The 14,826-nt window shown below is 39.5% G+C and overlaps 1 protein-coding gene across 1 annotated transcript; it reads right to left on the minus strand.

Moving 5' to 3' along the window:
• Positions 1-461: 461 nt before the first annotated feature.
• On the minus strand, positions 462-9,574 carry chrnb4 (cholinergic receptor, nicotinic, beta 4 (neuronal)). Its single transcript, XM_040137525.1, is given in 7 exon segments — positions 462-1,299; positions 3,176-4,229; positions 4,679-4,788; positions 5,015-5,059; positions 6,833-6,978; positions 9,275-9,358; positions 9,361-9,574. Coding segments are annotated over 7 exon segments (1,650 nt in total). The 5' UTR covers positions 9,407-9,574; the 3' UTR covers positions 462-1,134.
• Between the last annotated feature and the right edge of the window lie 5,252 nt (positions 9,575-14,826).

Here is a 14,826-nt window from a genome sequence, read left to right on the forward strand (position 1 = left end):
ACAGTCTGCAGAATCTCTAATGAGCCCACTCAGCACTGTTTATTGAGCAGCAAATGTTGTGTGTGGCTGCGCTTGCCCGTCTGTACAAATAAGCACTTAATAGAAATCAATTATGGTGTAAAGGCACAAATGAGTGCCCATAAGAAGTCTAAAACTATTACATTTTGTTTTCTTCAAAGATTTTTTTTTTTTTTACAAGTGTTTTATTTAAAGACACGTGTAAGAGCTATGGCAATCACTGACAAAGGTACTGGGCCTCAAGAGAGTGTAATCAAGATCAGCTCCTTTTAAAATTTAAAGTGAACAGCTGTCTTATGTAAATGATGAAATGTTCCGACTGGCACAATTTCAGCGAACGTATTGGCTCTGAGGACAAACTTTAACACCGGCAACATAGATTACCCAAGCACTTTGGCAAGACCCGGACAATTTTAAGACTTTATTGGGGATTTCATACATTTAATCAAACTGAAAGCGGACACTGATTTATCTTTATTATTCATTCTTTGATCACACATCACATTTCAATGAAATGGTAATACAACTTCACACAAATAAGGAGTTAAGCAACATCTGACAGCAGACAAATGTCACTAACACTCACATCTCTGTCATATTAGTTAAATTCCTGCAACGGTTCAACACATATTATGCTTGCATACTTGAGTGCAGCAGAGGCTACATTCAGTCCAGTTCAGGAGCAGTCCTTTGTAGATCTGAAGGGAAATTACCTCAGTGTAATAATTCCGCAATAGGTCCCTTGCACATGTAAATGCTTCTCAAAGCACTGAGCTGTGGACGGTTGTATTGCTTTAGGTCATGTGGTTTTGATTGTTATGAGACATTTTATACATATTTCTCTCACACAAAGTTCCTCTCGGTTCCACTGATGTACACATTAAGTGTTTCCAAGTATTTATTTGCCTGCAACCCAGTTAGGTGCCTTATTGATGGGATTTGGCACAGAGGGTTTTATATCAGTGCTTCTGGTCCCTGCCAATACGGTACTACAAGCAAATACTAAGAAGACTTCAAAACTGAAAAATAACCGGTCTACGTCCCCTTATAACTACGTTTATCCTAACAGCTCAATTGCTTATGAAGACTCTAAAGTTGCTCAGTCTCTCTCGTTCATCATATGTGAGGAATCTCTGAGCTGGGCTGCTGGTAGGGAATAATCTGACTCTGGAAGAGAGGCTGGAGAAAAAGGCCCAGGGTGCCCACCACACACACTATGACAAAGATCCACAGGAACATACGATCCACCACCATGGCCACATACTTCCAGTCCTCTATCACCTGCAAATATACAGAAATAAGAAATGAGTCAATGAAAATGTTTCACCGATGTGTCACAACTCACCTTACACAGGCCTATTTCACATTAAACCAAGAGTATTGCAGCGCGGTGGGATGACTGAAGCATCTCTCTTCAGTGTGTTTTCTTTGGTCTCTGCCATGACACTGTGTAGCCACTTGGGGGCAGAGAGTGTAACTGAGTGAATGAATGGGTGAATATGTATGTGAGTGCCTCACTTGCTTATTTGCATCCAAACACAAATGTGAAACCCTGCTCACATAATGTAAATATGTCTTGTAGTCTACTGTATTTGCTAGCAGTTGAATTGAATTGGAACATACTGTATTCTGTAATATACTTTTCCATGTATTCATTCACATTCATGCCAATAATACTGCTTAGAATAGGTAAGTTTATTCTCAGGATGCTGACTGAGTACTGTAACACCTGAAAGGGAACATAGTTAAGTTATATCCCGCAAGGACCCATCTCCATATTGCTGAGACATTCACTGAAATAGGTATTGACCCTTTCACCCCATTTTCAATGCCGTCCTTGGTAGTTTTTGAAACGAATCATTTTTCATTTCTGGTCCCCTCCCCGTTTTATTGATTTGTGAGAGAATGCGATTGATTACCCAAAGTCTGACATCAATTTGCTGGGTCACAACCACTACTTAAGGTTAGTGGTATTCCATCCTACAACTCAAGGGTCACAGACTGTACAGTAAATGTTATCATGTCAGTACAAACGACTTTGATCCATCTTATTTTAGGATAGATAGCAGACAGTGGAGCCAACTCTAAATTTACCCAGTGATTTAGTGCCCTACTCTTGAGCTCAAGATAACTTTGCCATGACACAAATACATAAAAACATATGTGTCGAAGTTGTGATATCGTCATACAATTTGATTCATAGTGCACACACAATGTGTCCATGTAATCTGTTTACGGTAACATTTTGGGAAATTAGTTTATTTGCTTTCATTCATATTAATACCAATTTAATTTCCATGCGTTGACTATGAACGCATTGATTCATAGTCATTGCCAGGAGGCAATAACCCTAGCTTAACATGAAGCAAGTGGAAATGTTACATGCTGTAACTATTTCTTAATGAAAAATGGTTTATCCTTGTCCACTGCTGTTCAGCATCTCCACTGGTTTCCAGGAAACTTAACAGTGATAACAATACGCCATTAGGTCACTGCGTCCAGCTGTTGTTCGCCAAGAAATAGTCGTAGCACATAGCTCCCCCTAAAACCACAAATCATTCATTTTAGATTAACATGCCTGTTGTATAATATATGTTAGTTTTAGGGAGGTTGGTAGGAGGATTTTTAAACTTAAGACATAACCAGACTTGCTATTTCCCCCTACTTACAGTCTTTATGCTATCTCTCAGACAGAATCACTCAGTCACTCAGTCAGTCACGGACAATTGTGCTTATAGGGCCCTGCTGTTGCCATCCAGCCACAAAGAAAAGCTGTGAATTGTTACAGTAAAACGAAAAAATTCAAACCTGTAGCTACAGCAAGAATATTAGATCTGAGCAGAATAGCATTTGAATTGTTCAGTTTTGTTTTTCAGTGACAAATTTAAGCTAGAAAGAAACAAGGAGCAGTAACATTTGTTCATATTTTTTAATCTATTTAAATTTTATAAACTTAAAAATACAAAGCTATTTATTATATATTTATTTCATTATTTTTTATTGTGTGTATATATAATAAGACAATAAGACTTTGTCTTATTCCAAATACAAAACATCTATCTTACCTAAATATGTAAATTTCAAATGTGAGATGACTTAGTGACAATAATCACTGCATATCTTAAATAAAACTTTTGGATTGATTGTGTATACGTACACTCTGATCATCATCATCTCCCATCATGTGATCAGCAACAAAGCGGACCCCTTTCACCGCCTCCTTGACATCAGCAGTCCAATCTGAGTTGCTTCTCTGCTGGAGGTCCTGGGTGGAAGTGAAACCAGTGGAAAGGTGATCCGTGGAACGCAAGTCCTCCTTCCTGTTGGACTGGCTGTAGCCCACTGAAGGAGCTACATTAGTGTGTCCTGGGGTGGAGAAGGCAGAGTCAGAGGACAGCAGGGCAGAAGACGAAATGGTGATACCTGTTTTGGATGCAACTGGGTAACCCAAACCGAAAATGGCTCTCCTCGCCCGTAGGCACCGCTCTTGGCGAAGTCGCTGGCGTGCAGAATTATGTTGAGGGCGTCTCATGAAGAGTAAGGCAGGCAGTTTGATGAGAAATATCAGCTTGACCCAGGAAGGCATGGTGTGGGTGCTGGGAGAGCGGTGGTGCACGTTGAGCACACACACACTGGTGATGATGGAGAAGGTCACCAGCACCATGGTGAACATTAGGTACTTGCCAATCAGAGGCACATCCAGTGAGGTTGGAGGAACAATCTTGGAGATTAAAAGCAGGAACACAGTGAGAGCCAAGAGGACAGAGATGCAGAGGGTCATCTTCTCTCCACAGTCTGAAGGCAAGTAAAAGACCAGGATGGCCAGAGAGGTGATCAAAACACAAGGAATAATGAGGTTTATGGTATAGAAAAGGGGCTTCCTCTTGATGATAAAGTCATAGGTGAGATCCACATATGTTGGATCCAGAGGGCTGACAGTCCGTCTGCCTGGCAGTGCCAAGATATCCCACTCCCCACTGGGAGTGAAATCATCCATACTAGCCACATCAGACTTCAAAATCAGGTCGATCTCAGTGTGGTCATACGTCCAAGAGCGGAACTTGAGGGTGCAGTTTTGCTGGTCAAAGGGAAAATGCTTGACCTCAATCTTACATGCACTTTTGTAGATGGCTGGAGGAAGCCAGTTGATGCTGCCGTTGGAAAGAACAATGGCATTGGTGAAGACTGTTACCTCATATGTACCATCAGCGCTATTAGAAAAGGAAGAAAGAGAGAGAGAAAACTTTAAAGAGCCAGTAAATCTATCTCTGAGGTTTGTGTCATCAACACTGCAATCACAGCACAGTTAAGGAAAAAGAAACTCATATTAGAAAATCCTTCCTCCATCCTAAGAGAGTCAGTTGAGCAAGACATTAATAGCGAACAGGAGAAGTCAGAAGGGTGAGGGTGGAGAGATTGCTAATATTGTCACTATACTTGGTGACTTTTATTTCGTAGATTTAGGTCTTAATTCTGTCTGATGTCTAAGCTATAAGAGAATATTAAAGATTCTGTCAAAAAATATAGGCTGAAATGACAGAGAAAATAGACAAATTCTTTGCATGAATAATCTTCTCTTATAATTTTGAATACAAATGTTGTACATAAGCATAGAAAATGTTTCTGTAACATAACACTGTGACATTTCAGTAATGCTTACTTGTTGTACAGAACGATATCTGGGAGCCAGATGTGTCTGGATGGAATACGCAACTTGTCGATACCTTCGTACTGCGCAGGGTCCCATGATAACCTGTAATCCACCCAGTGCTGGAGAGACAGAGAGGCCAGGCTGTTAAGTCTGACTTCCAGACACTTTCTCCTGACCGGATAATTTCTAATTACATGCTTCATTATCGATGGAATATGTTTGGCGCACAATTACAGAGCCCGTTTGTTCCACATTGAGAGGGGAAGAATTGATAAGGTTTAATTCAAGTTCATGAGGAAGGACATTTAACAAGTCAAGTGGTTACTAAGTATTTATGACACTCACCTGAGTGAGCCAGACATTTGTGGTCATGATCTGTTCTCTTTCATTCTGGAAATGTACAAGTGGGACAAGTGGAAATTATTTTTCAATACAATATTCAGGCACACAAAAATTTCAGGAAAATAAATGATCAAATAGGATTATAAATTGGTTTGATGCTGATCTTTAGTATATTTAAAATAACAATTAAGCTACCAGCTACAATAGGCTGACTGCACAGTAGTTATAACACCTTAACACCTTTATGTTTGACAATGCATGAAAACAAGTTAGCAAGCAAGCAGGGAAGTTGAAATGGTTAGCCGAAATTAATGGATAAATGGCTGAAATAGCTAAGTAACTGATAAACAGTCACCATTATTAGCTACAAGTAATAGAGCTGAAATAGCTAAAAGTAAGGGAAAAGGTAGAAACAGCTAAAAGTAAACAATAAACGGTTGATATAGTTAGCTAAAAGTAATGGATAAACATTTGAAATAGTTAGCCAAAAGTAATGATAAGCGACTGGAATAGTTAGCTAATTGTAATGGATAAAAGGCGAAAAAAGTTAGATTAAACTAATTTATAAACAGTTTAAATATTAGCTAAAAGTAATGAATTGTTATAAACTTAACAAAACCAACCTAAACATTGACAATTGAATTATATAAAAAAAATTATACAAATATTCACTATTATAAATATTTTAATGAACTGCATTAAATTCAGTTTAAAATCCATCATAAGGACATATTTGGAACATGATGGGTGAGTGGTGTTGATTAAAGGGTAGGCTACTTGATGTCAGACGAAAAAAGGAACCACTGCTCATAAGACATGAATAGTAATAGTGATCAGAAGAACATTTTCACTAAGTATGTAGATATATTTTTAAAACAACCTTAATATGTACTTTTTCATTGCCCGATACACAACTGTGTAGACTCAACTAATTTAACTCTATGACCTTATCAACATACATAAGCTGCTTCCACTATAAGTAAAGTCATGAAGCTGCTGAGGAACAAGTGGGTGGTCTCTGTTGGTTTTACAGGAATACAAAGAGGTTTTGGCACACAGAACGAACCACAATCTCCTGCAGAAAGTGTTAGCATATAAACGCCTACTTTTAGTCTCCTGCAACTGTCATTGCAAAACTTAACTTATCAAGAGTTGAGGACTAAGCTGTTGTAAGACTAAACTTCTTCATGCTTACTGTCATGTTTACCATCTGGTATCTGGTTTGAAGTGTGGTCAAAATAACTGTAGTGAAGCCCTCCTCTCTTCTCAGATTGCTTGTTAACATGTTTGTTGATAGCATTGTCATCACACTGCCATGACATACACGTCCAATAAAGTGTTACCAAATGCCAATTACCCGAAGGGGTACAATGGAACTCATAAACAGAGACTGTGAATGTGCCTTGCTGTTTTGGACTGCAACTAGGAGTCTAAGGCTACTGCTACTGTAAATCTGAAGAGAGCCTCTATGGCTGTGGGTAAAACAGCTTTATGGCCCCTTTTAATGCAATGTGCTGAGGTTTCAATCTGGACATGACAGAGGCAGAGATCACAGCTGTCCAGATCTATCCTCGACTTCATCCATCCCTTTAGAGCTACGGCCTCTCAACACTGGCCGGTTTGTAATCAACTGCTTTCTCAAAGCTTTGTGGCTCCTGCTCTGTCGTTTTTGTATCATCCTCTTTCTTTCACTCTGTCTTTCTTTTTCCGTCTCACTCTTTGTCACTCCAACACATAGTCTTGCCCTCACACACACAGATGTGCACGCAGAAATGAATGCACACACGTCCTCCTGGTGGGAAGGAGTATTTGGTGCCTTACCACACTGATGAGCTGTGCCAGAGACACTTGGATCTTCACTGTAACTCTCTCTGTCCTGTTGACAGCCGGCCGGATGAGCGGATTGTAGCGATCCTTTCCCAGCAACCAGTTCATGAGCCGCTCCTCTGAGTCAGCACTGCTGCTGCCTGGTGACACAATTTTTATGTTTTTATCTACAGGTACACCCATCCAAAATTAAAGTATCAAGACAAAACCATATCAGCAGCAAGTTTCCAGACAGACATGCAATGACTTTGTGATAGCTGATGGATTTTGTAGTTGTAGATGTTGGTTTGCATAAAGTGAAAATATGAAACATGTACTACTCCATCTTTGCATTGGTTTTGTTTATTATTCTAAACAGCAACTCGCTGTTGACAAAGTACAGGTATACCCTCTCTGCCTGTCATTGTGCTAAATCTCCAAAAGACTATGAAAAGGAGGTTAACATTAAAATACTTTTCTACCTCTGTCCGTTCACCCGAATGTGACAGACTACATCATAGAAACTGCACATGTAACTTCCCAAGTCTTAAAGGATACAGCAGCTGTCAATTAAGAAAGCCAAGGATGGCTGTGTTGCGGAAATGATATGAAAATGTTATGAAGGCCCCAAAGTCATTTCCAAATTAGTAATTACATTTGGAATGAGGGCAGATATTTTCATGGCATGTTAATAATGCTTTCGCCTAAGGCGAAACCGCTGGATGTGTCCTTTGAATGAGACTAAGCTATGAATACCAACACTTAAACTCCACCTTTTTCCCTCATCCCTGATAAATGATACCCATGTCAGGGGTGAAGACAAGCCTAATTGAAACTGAGGATCGACTCTTCTCATCTGGGTGCAGAATGAATACATGTGGCACTACTTCTTCCATTTTCTTTACATGCAGCCGGTTATTAATGCCCCCACATGGTCAGGAGAAGCTGAGTCGACTTACTCATGGGAAACACTGCAATGAGGTGAGACTCTTACTGATGGGCTCCTTGAAGAAGAATCGCTACTGTTGTCAATATTCAGCAGAGAGATATTCGTGGCTGCAAAAGAGATTGATCACTCCTGCTTTTTTGAAGCTATGTGGTGATATGGTGTAATAAAAGTAAGAATGATAAGAGACGCTCAGTATCAAATTGTGTGTCATTATCGGCCCGCAGACTCCTAGAGCTTTGCAGGGCGTGGCGTACCACGACTGTGCCTCTGTCAGTCATTTGGCTGAGATCCTATCCAACACAGTCAGACCTCCACCCCACTCCCTCTCAGCAGATGGTATGTGGTCAAAACCCTCGGAGACCAGAGCCAAACAAGCCCTGCCTTCCCCAGCGGTGAAAGCCACTTTCAAAACAACCAAACCTGCAATCATCTGCTGTGAATAGCCACTGGTGTGCGTGTGTGTATGTGTGTGGGTTTAATGCGTAAAATGAACTCCTGAGTGTAGCCCTGACATTACGTTGATTAAGAGGGAGGTCAGGCGTGTTAGTACGATGCTAGAGTCGGCTATTGTTGGCTTGAAAAGGTCACTCTGCACAGCACACTGGAAAACATTATTCTACAAAAATGTAATACAATCGGCAACCCGAGAGCATATTGAAGTATGTGAATGAACCAAAACATTGGGCAGAGGTTGACTGAGGTGCTTCATAGTACAAACATGTTTATATTTTTTGTCTTCTACCCCTTTGTATTCCACTTCTAAGTGATATGATAATCAGTATTAGTAAGGATGTGTATCTTGTCCTCTTCTTTGTTTTTTTCTTTGTCACCTTTAGAAGAAAAAGGTAAAAGAAGAAGAACTATATGTGGCTATATATGTTTATGCACATCTTTTGTGACGATTTCAATTTTAAACTTTGACAATTGAATTATATGGTCACAAAGTACTAGCAAACTATTTACACATGGTGTGTACTAGGTACTTTTTTCATTCCATTAATTAGAGTGGACCCGCTGTTGGACAAGCTATACCATCCATGATTCCCACTGATCTCACCAAGGAAACCCACTCAGGTCATGTGAAATATTGATGTTGAAGAAGTTAACAAAGGGATATCAGGCACAAAGGTTTCCTGAAATTGTTAAAGCAATTTCATAGGTTTAGGAAGCTGTGTCTAACATTGTGTACACTCTAGAACCTTCATGTGAGTGCTGATTGCTGATTTGGTGACTTCAGGGTTTTGTTTTTCTTGTTTTAAATCGTTTAAGCTACGCAAGTCGAGCCACTGCACCGAAAACCTAGCTGCACTCCAAATCAAAAGCTGCGATTCGACTTGCGTGACGCTAAAAAAGAAGAAGAAGAAGGAGAAGAGGACAAATCACTCCTCAACACTGAGCCACTTTCACCCAAATACATTTGGAGCCGACACAAAGATAGAAGCGCATGCCAGAGCAGCCTAAAACTGCGTGAGGAAAAAGAAAAAAAGAAAAAAAAAAGACACACTCACAGTGAACCAGAGAGAAAAGGTAAGCGAGGATGGAGAGAGCCCGAGTCATTTTTTCGGCACCATCTGGTCCACAGGAGGTGACAGTGATGAAGCCTCGAAGCTGCCGCGTTCAGCTCTCTTCCTCTCGGACATGCCGGACTCTACGCGCTCAAGGTCCGGACCCTTTACCGTCTACTGTGCTGACGCCCGAAAAAGAAAATGAATTTAGCCGAAGGTCCGGTGCCCCATCACAGGGTTACTTTGCAACAATCCGCCCCATGAGATTCAGCGAGCCCCCTCTAGGCAAACGGGTCCTCACGCTCCACCAACGCGCAGTGGCCAGCCCTGGCGCGCTGCTGGCTCCGTCCCCTGTGGGTCCTGCAGGTCCTGTACCCAGTCTCTGATCACGCTACTGCAAGTTCACACCAGCTCAGCAGCTCTTTTAGATGGTGGTTTTCATATGCTTTGGCGCTGAAGACGCTATTCACTGTATTTTTCAAATGGAAGAGGAAAGGTTTATTCATTTCTGAACATACTTTTAGTAAAGAGTAAAGGCTTTGTCGAGGACAGGCCTGAGAGGGAGGGAGGTAATACTATTAGTGATTGTTAGGATGACACTCTATATTTTTCTCTGACCTGTGTTGCCCCCACCGCCTAATAAATGGTCATATAAATATGGATATGTACGGATTCAGTGTCTTCTTACAGAAAACAAAAATGGTTTAGACGGCAACTGAAACATGTAATGCTGGCTTAGAAAGAATTACTTTAAAAGAACATATCTGAGACTTTTGTATAGTCTGAAAGAAGAAATTTCTCTGATTATGCCACGGTCCTGAACCAGAGGATTGTCATATGTCAGCGTAAGGCTCCTGTCCTCAGCTTTTGTCACACAACATTTTCAATAAGACAGCCCAGACATCTGATTACAGATGTTGATAGACACACTTGGACGTAGTTCTCTTCCCACCGACAAACATTACTTGACAATCTTGGTGACTTGTGATCCTGTGCTGACTTCACACTGATTTGGCAAGTGTGCTCAGGACAGCATAATATACTATTCTCCGGTCCTGGATGTGAGATATAGTGAGGTGTGGTCCAGTCAGATCAGAAGCAGTGCAATCTTAGCGTAGCAGATTTACATTCACCACGCTGCTTAAAGCCTCATCATAATGGCCAGTAAAGGAACTGTGTCAGGCATGAGGAGCAGCCCCAAGGACTCTCCTGGGGTTATAAATTTGAACTCCAAAGATTTCTTTTCTGGATCATTGAGAGCAGATCAATAGGGGCTGATTAGGTCTGACCTTCGCTTATTTTATTAGGAAGCAGGGAACAGGGCGATGGTCTCACAGTTTGTTTATTTGTTTGCAAAATCCTCTATGTGACAGACATATTGTTAATATGGAAAGCAGATGTTTTCATAAAGAAAAACAGCATTTCATTTTTAAAATGCAGCCCAGTGTTGTTGCACTGGCTCTCTATTTTGCAGATGGCATACAGTATAATCATACAGTATAATTTACATTGCCGCACTGTGCTTGTGACACCTCATCAGAAACTGCACATCTATGAGGTGTAAGCAGGTCATTGATGAATGGCTATTGATATATAAACATAACTTTGTGTAGCAGAATTTTTTTTTTCTTATTTATTGCACTCATCTACTGATGTTGTGACAACCCCCAGAGGTTCAATCACAGTGAACATCACTTCTGCTTTTATTTTGCTTTAATGTTTCGTTATTGTTGAATGGTTATCCAGTGCAGATTTTTCAAGTGAGTCCGAACTGAGAACTGAATTTGTAACAAAATGAAAAATATGACTTTGAGAAAAATGAAAGTAGACGTAAAGGTCGCTATGGTGGAATACCCACTGTCATGCAAGCAAATTTCAAGTGTTTCCAAGTTGATTTTCATGCTGCAGAGAAATTGATAAAACCAAAGGCTGATTGAAAGCTAAAAAAACATTATCTGATACAAAAGTAAGGTTCATATGCAACTATTCTTCATTAGCAAATATGTTTTGATGAAAAATTGATATTTTTTTTTGTTGTTGTCTTTTTTAGTCGTTAAAGATAGAAAACTAAAACATTTGATAATCTTAGGAAAACATCCTGGTTGTAGTTAATTAATAAATATGTCAGCACTGAGGCAAATGCTATAATATGCCCATTCCACAACCCTGACCTCTGCACTCACGTGTCACTCTGCTGTATGAACACCAAATTCATTCCGGCAATAGCAAGGGATATTTCCACTGGATGCAAGTTGCTGATGCAGAATGACAATTTGATAATATGTAGGCGACAGGGCGCTTTTTCCTTGCCCGTTTCTTTTTTCATTAGCAAATGAAAGCAGGGTTAAATTGCACTGTAACTGCACCCTCTATATTTTCACATGTAGCTGGGAAATGGGGATGATTTGTGTTTTCTTTGAGACCCCAGATAATGGAATAAAATGACAACATTTCAGAAGTGATACCCTACACCTATGTGTTTTATGTGAGTCTTTTTTTGTTAATCACTATCTCTTCAACCCAGCAACGGCATTGACAGTATATTTTGAATATGCATTGAACTACAATACAGTCATGAGTGGTGAAACCTGACTGCTCAGAAATGAACCATGTGCCAGTTCATTTTGTAAATGGTTGCCTACTTCGTCATATTACATAGTGATGACAATTTACAGGGACACATTCTGCGAAATGCTCAGTAACAACAGCACAATTTCTGATTGGAGGGGAAGGAAGGTTGTCGATTTTGGATTAAAGCCAAGGATCCCATCCCTAATATCTCAATGAATAGATGGATAAATGGATAACGGTGGCTTGCAGAATGCCTGTTACAGAAATTTGCTCAAACATCTTCGGATAAATAAAGGTTAAAATTGTACTTTTAGTATTTTTTGATGACAAGTGTGATGATGCAAACTGATTTCTATGTTTAAATTGCCTAATCCCAATGTGCTCCCCTCCCCGCATGGTTGTATTTATTCACACACATTACATTTTTAGGTAAGCAGGCACACAAACTACAGTATTTGAGAGAATCAAGTGATATGTTAGTGGCTCTCTTTTATTAACCCCAGTGACGAATACCTGGCGAGGAACTCTCTGAAAATGAATCATGAAGCACAACCCTCCAATTTTATCAAGACGGTGCACCATTTCATAGTTTTAAGTGCCACTAAGGAAAAGCCCAGAAAGAAAAATAAAAGCTTTGTCACCCTACAACTCACTACCTTAACAGTTTAATGCCCTTAATTAAATATATATATAAGCCGTTATTTGGTCAAACCTTTTTTTTTTTTAACCATGCTAGTGGTGTGGCTTGATGGATGACAGTGTTAGTTTATCTGTCAGTAACTCAGTTCACCACTTTGGACCACAATTAAATATCTCAACACCAAATGGATGGATTATCATGAAATTTGGTTCAGACATTCATGTTCTCCTCAGGATGAATTGTTATGACTTTGGAGATTTACATTAGACCTCCGAAACTAATTACGTTTGCATCATCTTCAGTCGTACTTTGTGTTTAGTGCTAATTAGCAGATTACGCTATTTATTCAGAGTTACTTACCATAAGTGAAACGGCACTTTAACATTCAGCAACGTGTGTTATGTCCAGCAACATGTTAAGCAGCCAATAAGAAGTTCAAGAGCCAAAGCATATGTCAATTAAAGGGTATATTATCTAGATGTCTGGGCTGGTGTGTTTACATCTCTGCAGAGACCCTGTTGTTTTGTTCTGGATGTGAGGCTTTCCATTGTCAGCCTAAACCGCCTTTCGCTCGCATCCTTAAATCATCCTTAAATCACCACCAAATCACCAGTTCACCCTAGTGCCTTGATTTTCAGTGGACACAGTAAAATCAGGAAACAGCTCCGAAATTCCAAAACATATATGGCAACCTGAAGTGTGTTAGTATTTTACATTTCAGTGAAGCTGAATAGAGTTTAGTAAAAAAAAAAAGTTTAGAAAAAGTTTTAGTAAACTAAACCATTGATGATTCATACAGTTTAAGAGTCATTATCACCCTGGTGTCAAACCATTCTGGGGTCTGCAAATCGTCTGCATTTGTATGAAAAGAGAGTCCTAAAACCTGATAAACTCTCAGTTTAAAAATATACAAACCATAACAAAAAACAGAAGGCAAACATTTGAGACTTTGTCCATATGAAATTATGAACAGAACTGGTTTATTTAAAACATCTCACCCCAAAATAAATGCCAAGAAAAACCACAACATCCCAGGCTAAACCTCAATAGAGTATATTAATGAAACAAGCTGCTTAACTGAAAAAGGGAAATACACCTGGTTCTGTGTTTACAAATCAGACATGAAACGATACTAATCTCTGAAGCTGCTGCTTGACTCCTGTCTGTCTCTGCCGTGTGAAAGGTGGTAAGAGCTCTGTGGGCCTCCTGCAGGAGCCACAGGGCAGGCTGACAGTGGACACGTTGACACACCGACAGGCAGTCATTGTATGAGTTTGGGAGATTTTTTGTTCCACTGTGGGCCAGGGAAGCAATTCTCAGCTAATCAGAGAACTGCTGCTGTTGCAGTACCATGTTGCACCACTGCAATCCCACCCTGTGAGGGATATATATCAAGCAGGCAGTTCATTACCTAGAGTGCTTTTCTCCTGTACCAGTGAGTATCACCCTCATGTGAAGATATCGATTACACAGCTTCCATTGGGATAAACCCATCTCATTGGTTCATGCAAGATGTTTTAGTGTTATGATGATAAACTATGGATATAAGTGAGATTATTTTTTGTGTGCATGCATGTGTGTATGCATAAACCCTCAAAACATACATTTCACTCAAAACATCAGACATTTTAAGTAGTAAAGATAAAATAAAATTTAAAAAAACATCAGAGTAATTACCAAGTAAAAACAGTCATAAACAGTGGTAGAAAGTAACTAAATACATTTACTCACATACTGTACTTAAGTACAATTCTGAGCTGCTTGCGTTTACTTGAGTGTTTCATTTTATGCTACTTTACACTTTATACTGCTCCAGTATATTTCAGAAGTAAATATTGTACTTTTTACTCCACTGTTGGACAGCTATAGTACTAGTTACTTGACAGATTAAGATTAAGATACATACAAAACATATGATTATGAATATATCCTCTAGAACATAATGCACTGTTACAGATTAACAACATAAAAACATAACAACCAGCTACAAGAGTAAGAAGCACCTTGCAACTTGAAAAATAATGCATCATTCTTAATCTTATATTACAATATTCGATTATATAACGCTTCTTGGCTCATTGTTCTGCACAATAGGACGTTTTCACAGAGGACACTTTGACATGTCGATTTAAGAAAAGCACAGGTATAAATAGTAACTTGGCTGAATTATATTTCACTGTGGCTAACTGTCTCAGTGTCTTGGCTTACAGTCGCTGTTAATGCTATTAGTAACAGCTGTGTGTTTCATGCTATGACATCAAAATGTCTGCTGTGCAGTTACTTTTACTTTTGATACTTAAATTGGCTATAATTTATATTTTCATAATTACTATTATAATTTCCT

This window comes from Xiphias gladius, chromosome 1 (assembly GCF_016859285.1).
Source record: "Xiphias gladius isolate SHS-SW01 ecotype Sanya breed wild chromosome 1, ASM1685928v1, whole genome shotgun sequence".
Classification (NCBI taxonomy): domain Eukaryota; kingdom Metazoa; phylum Chordata; class Actinopteri; order Istiophoriformes; family Xiphiidae; genus Xiphias; species Xiphias gladius.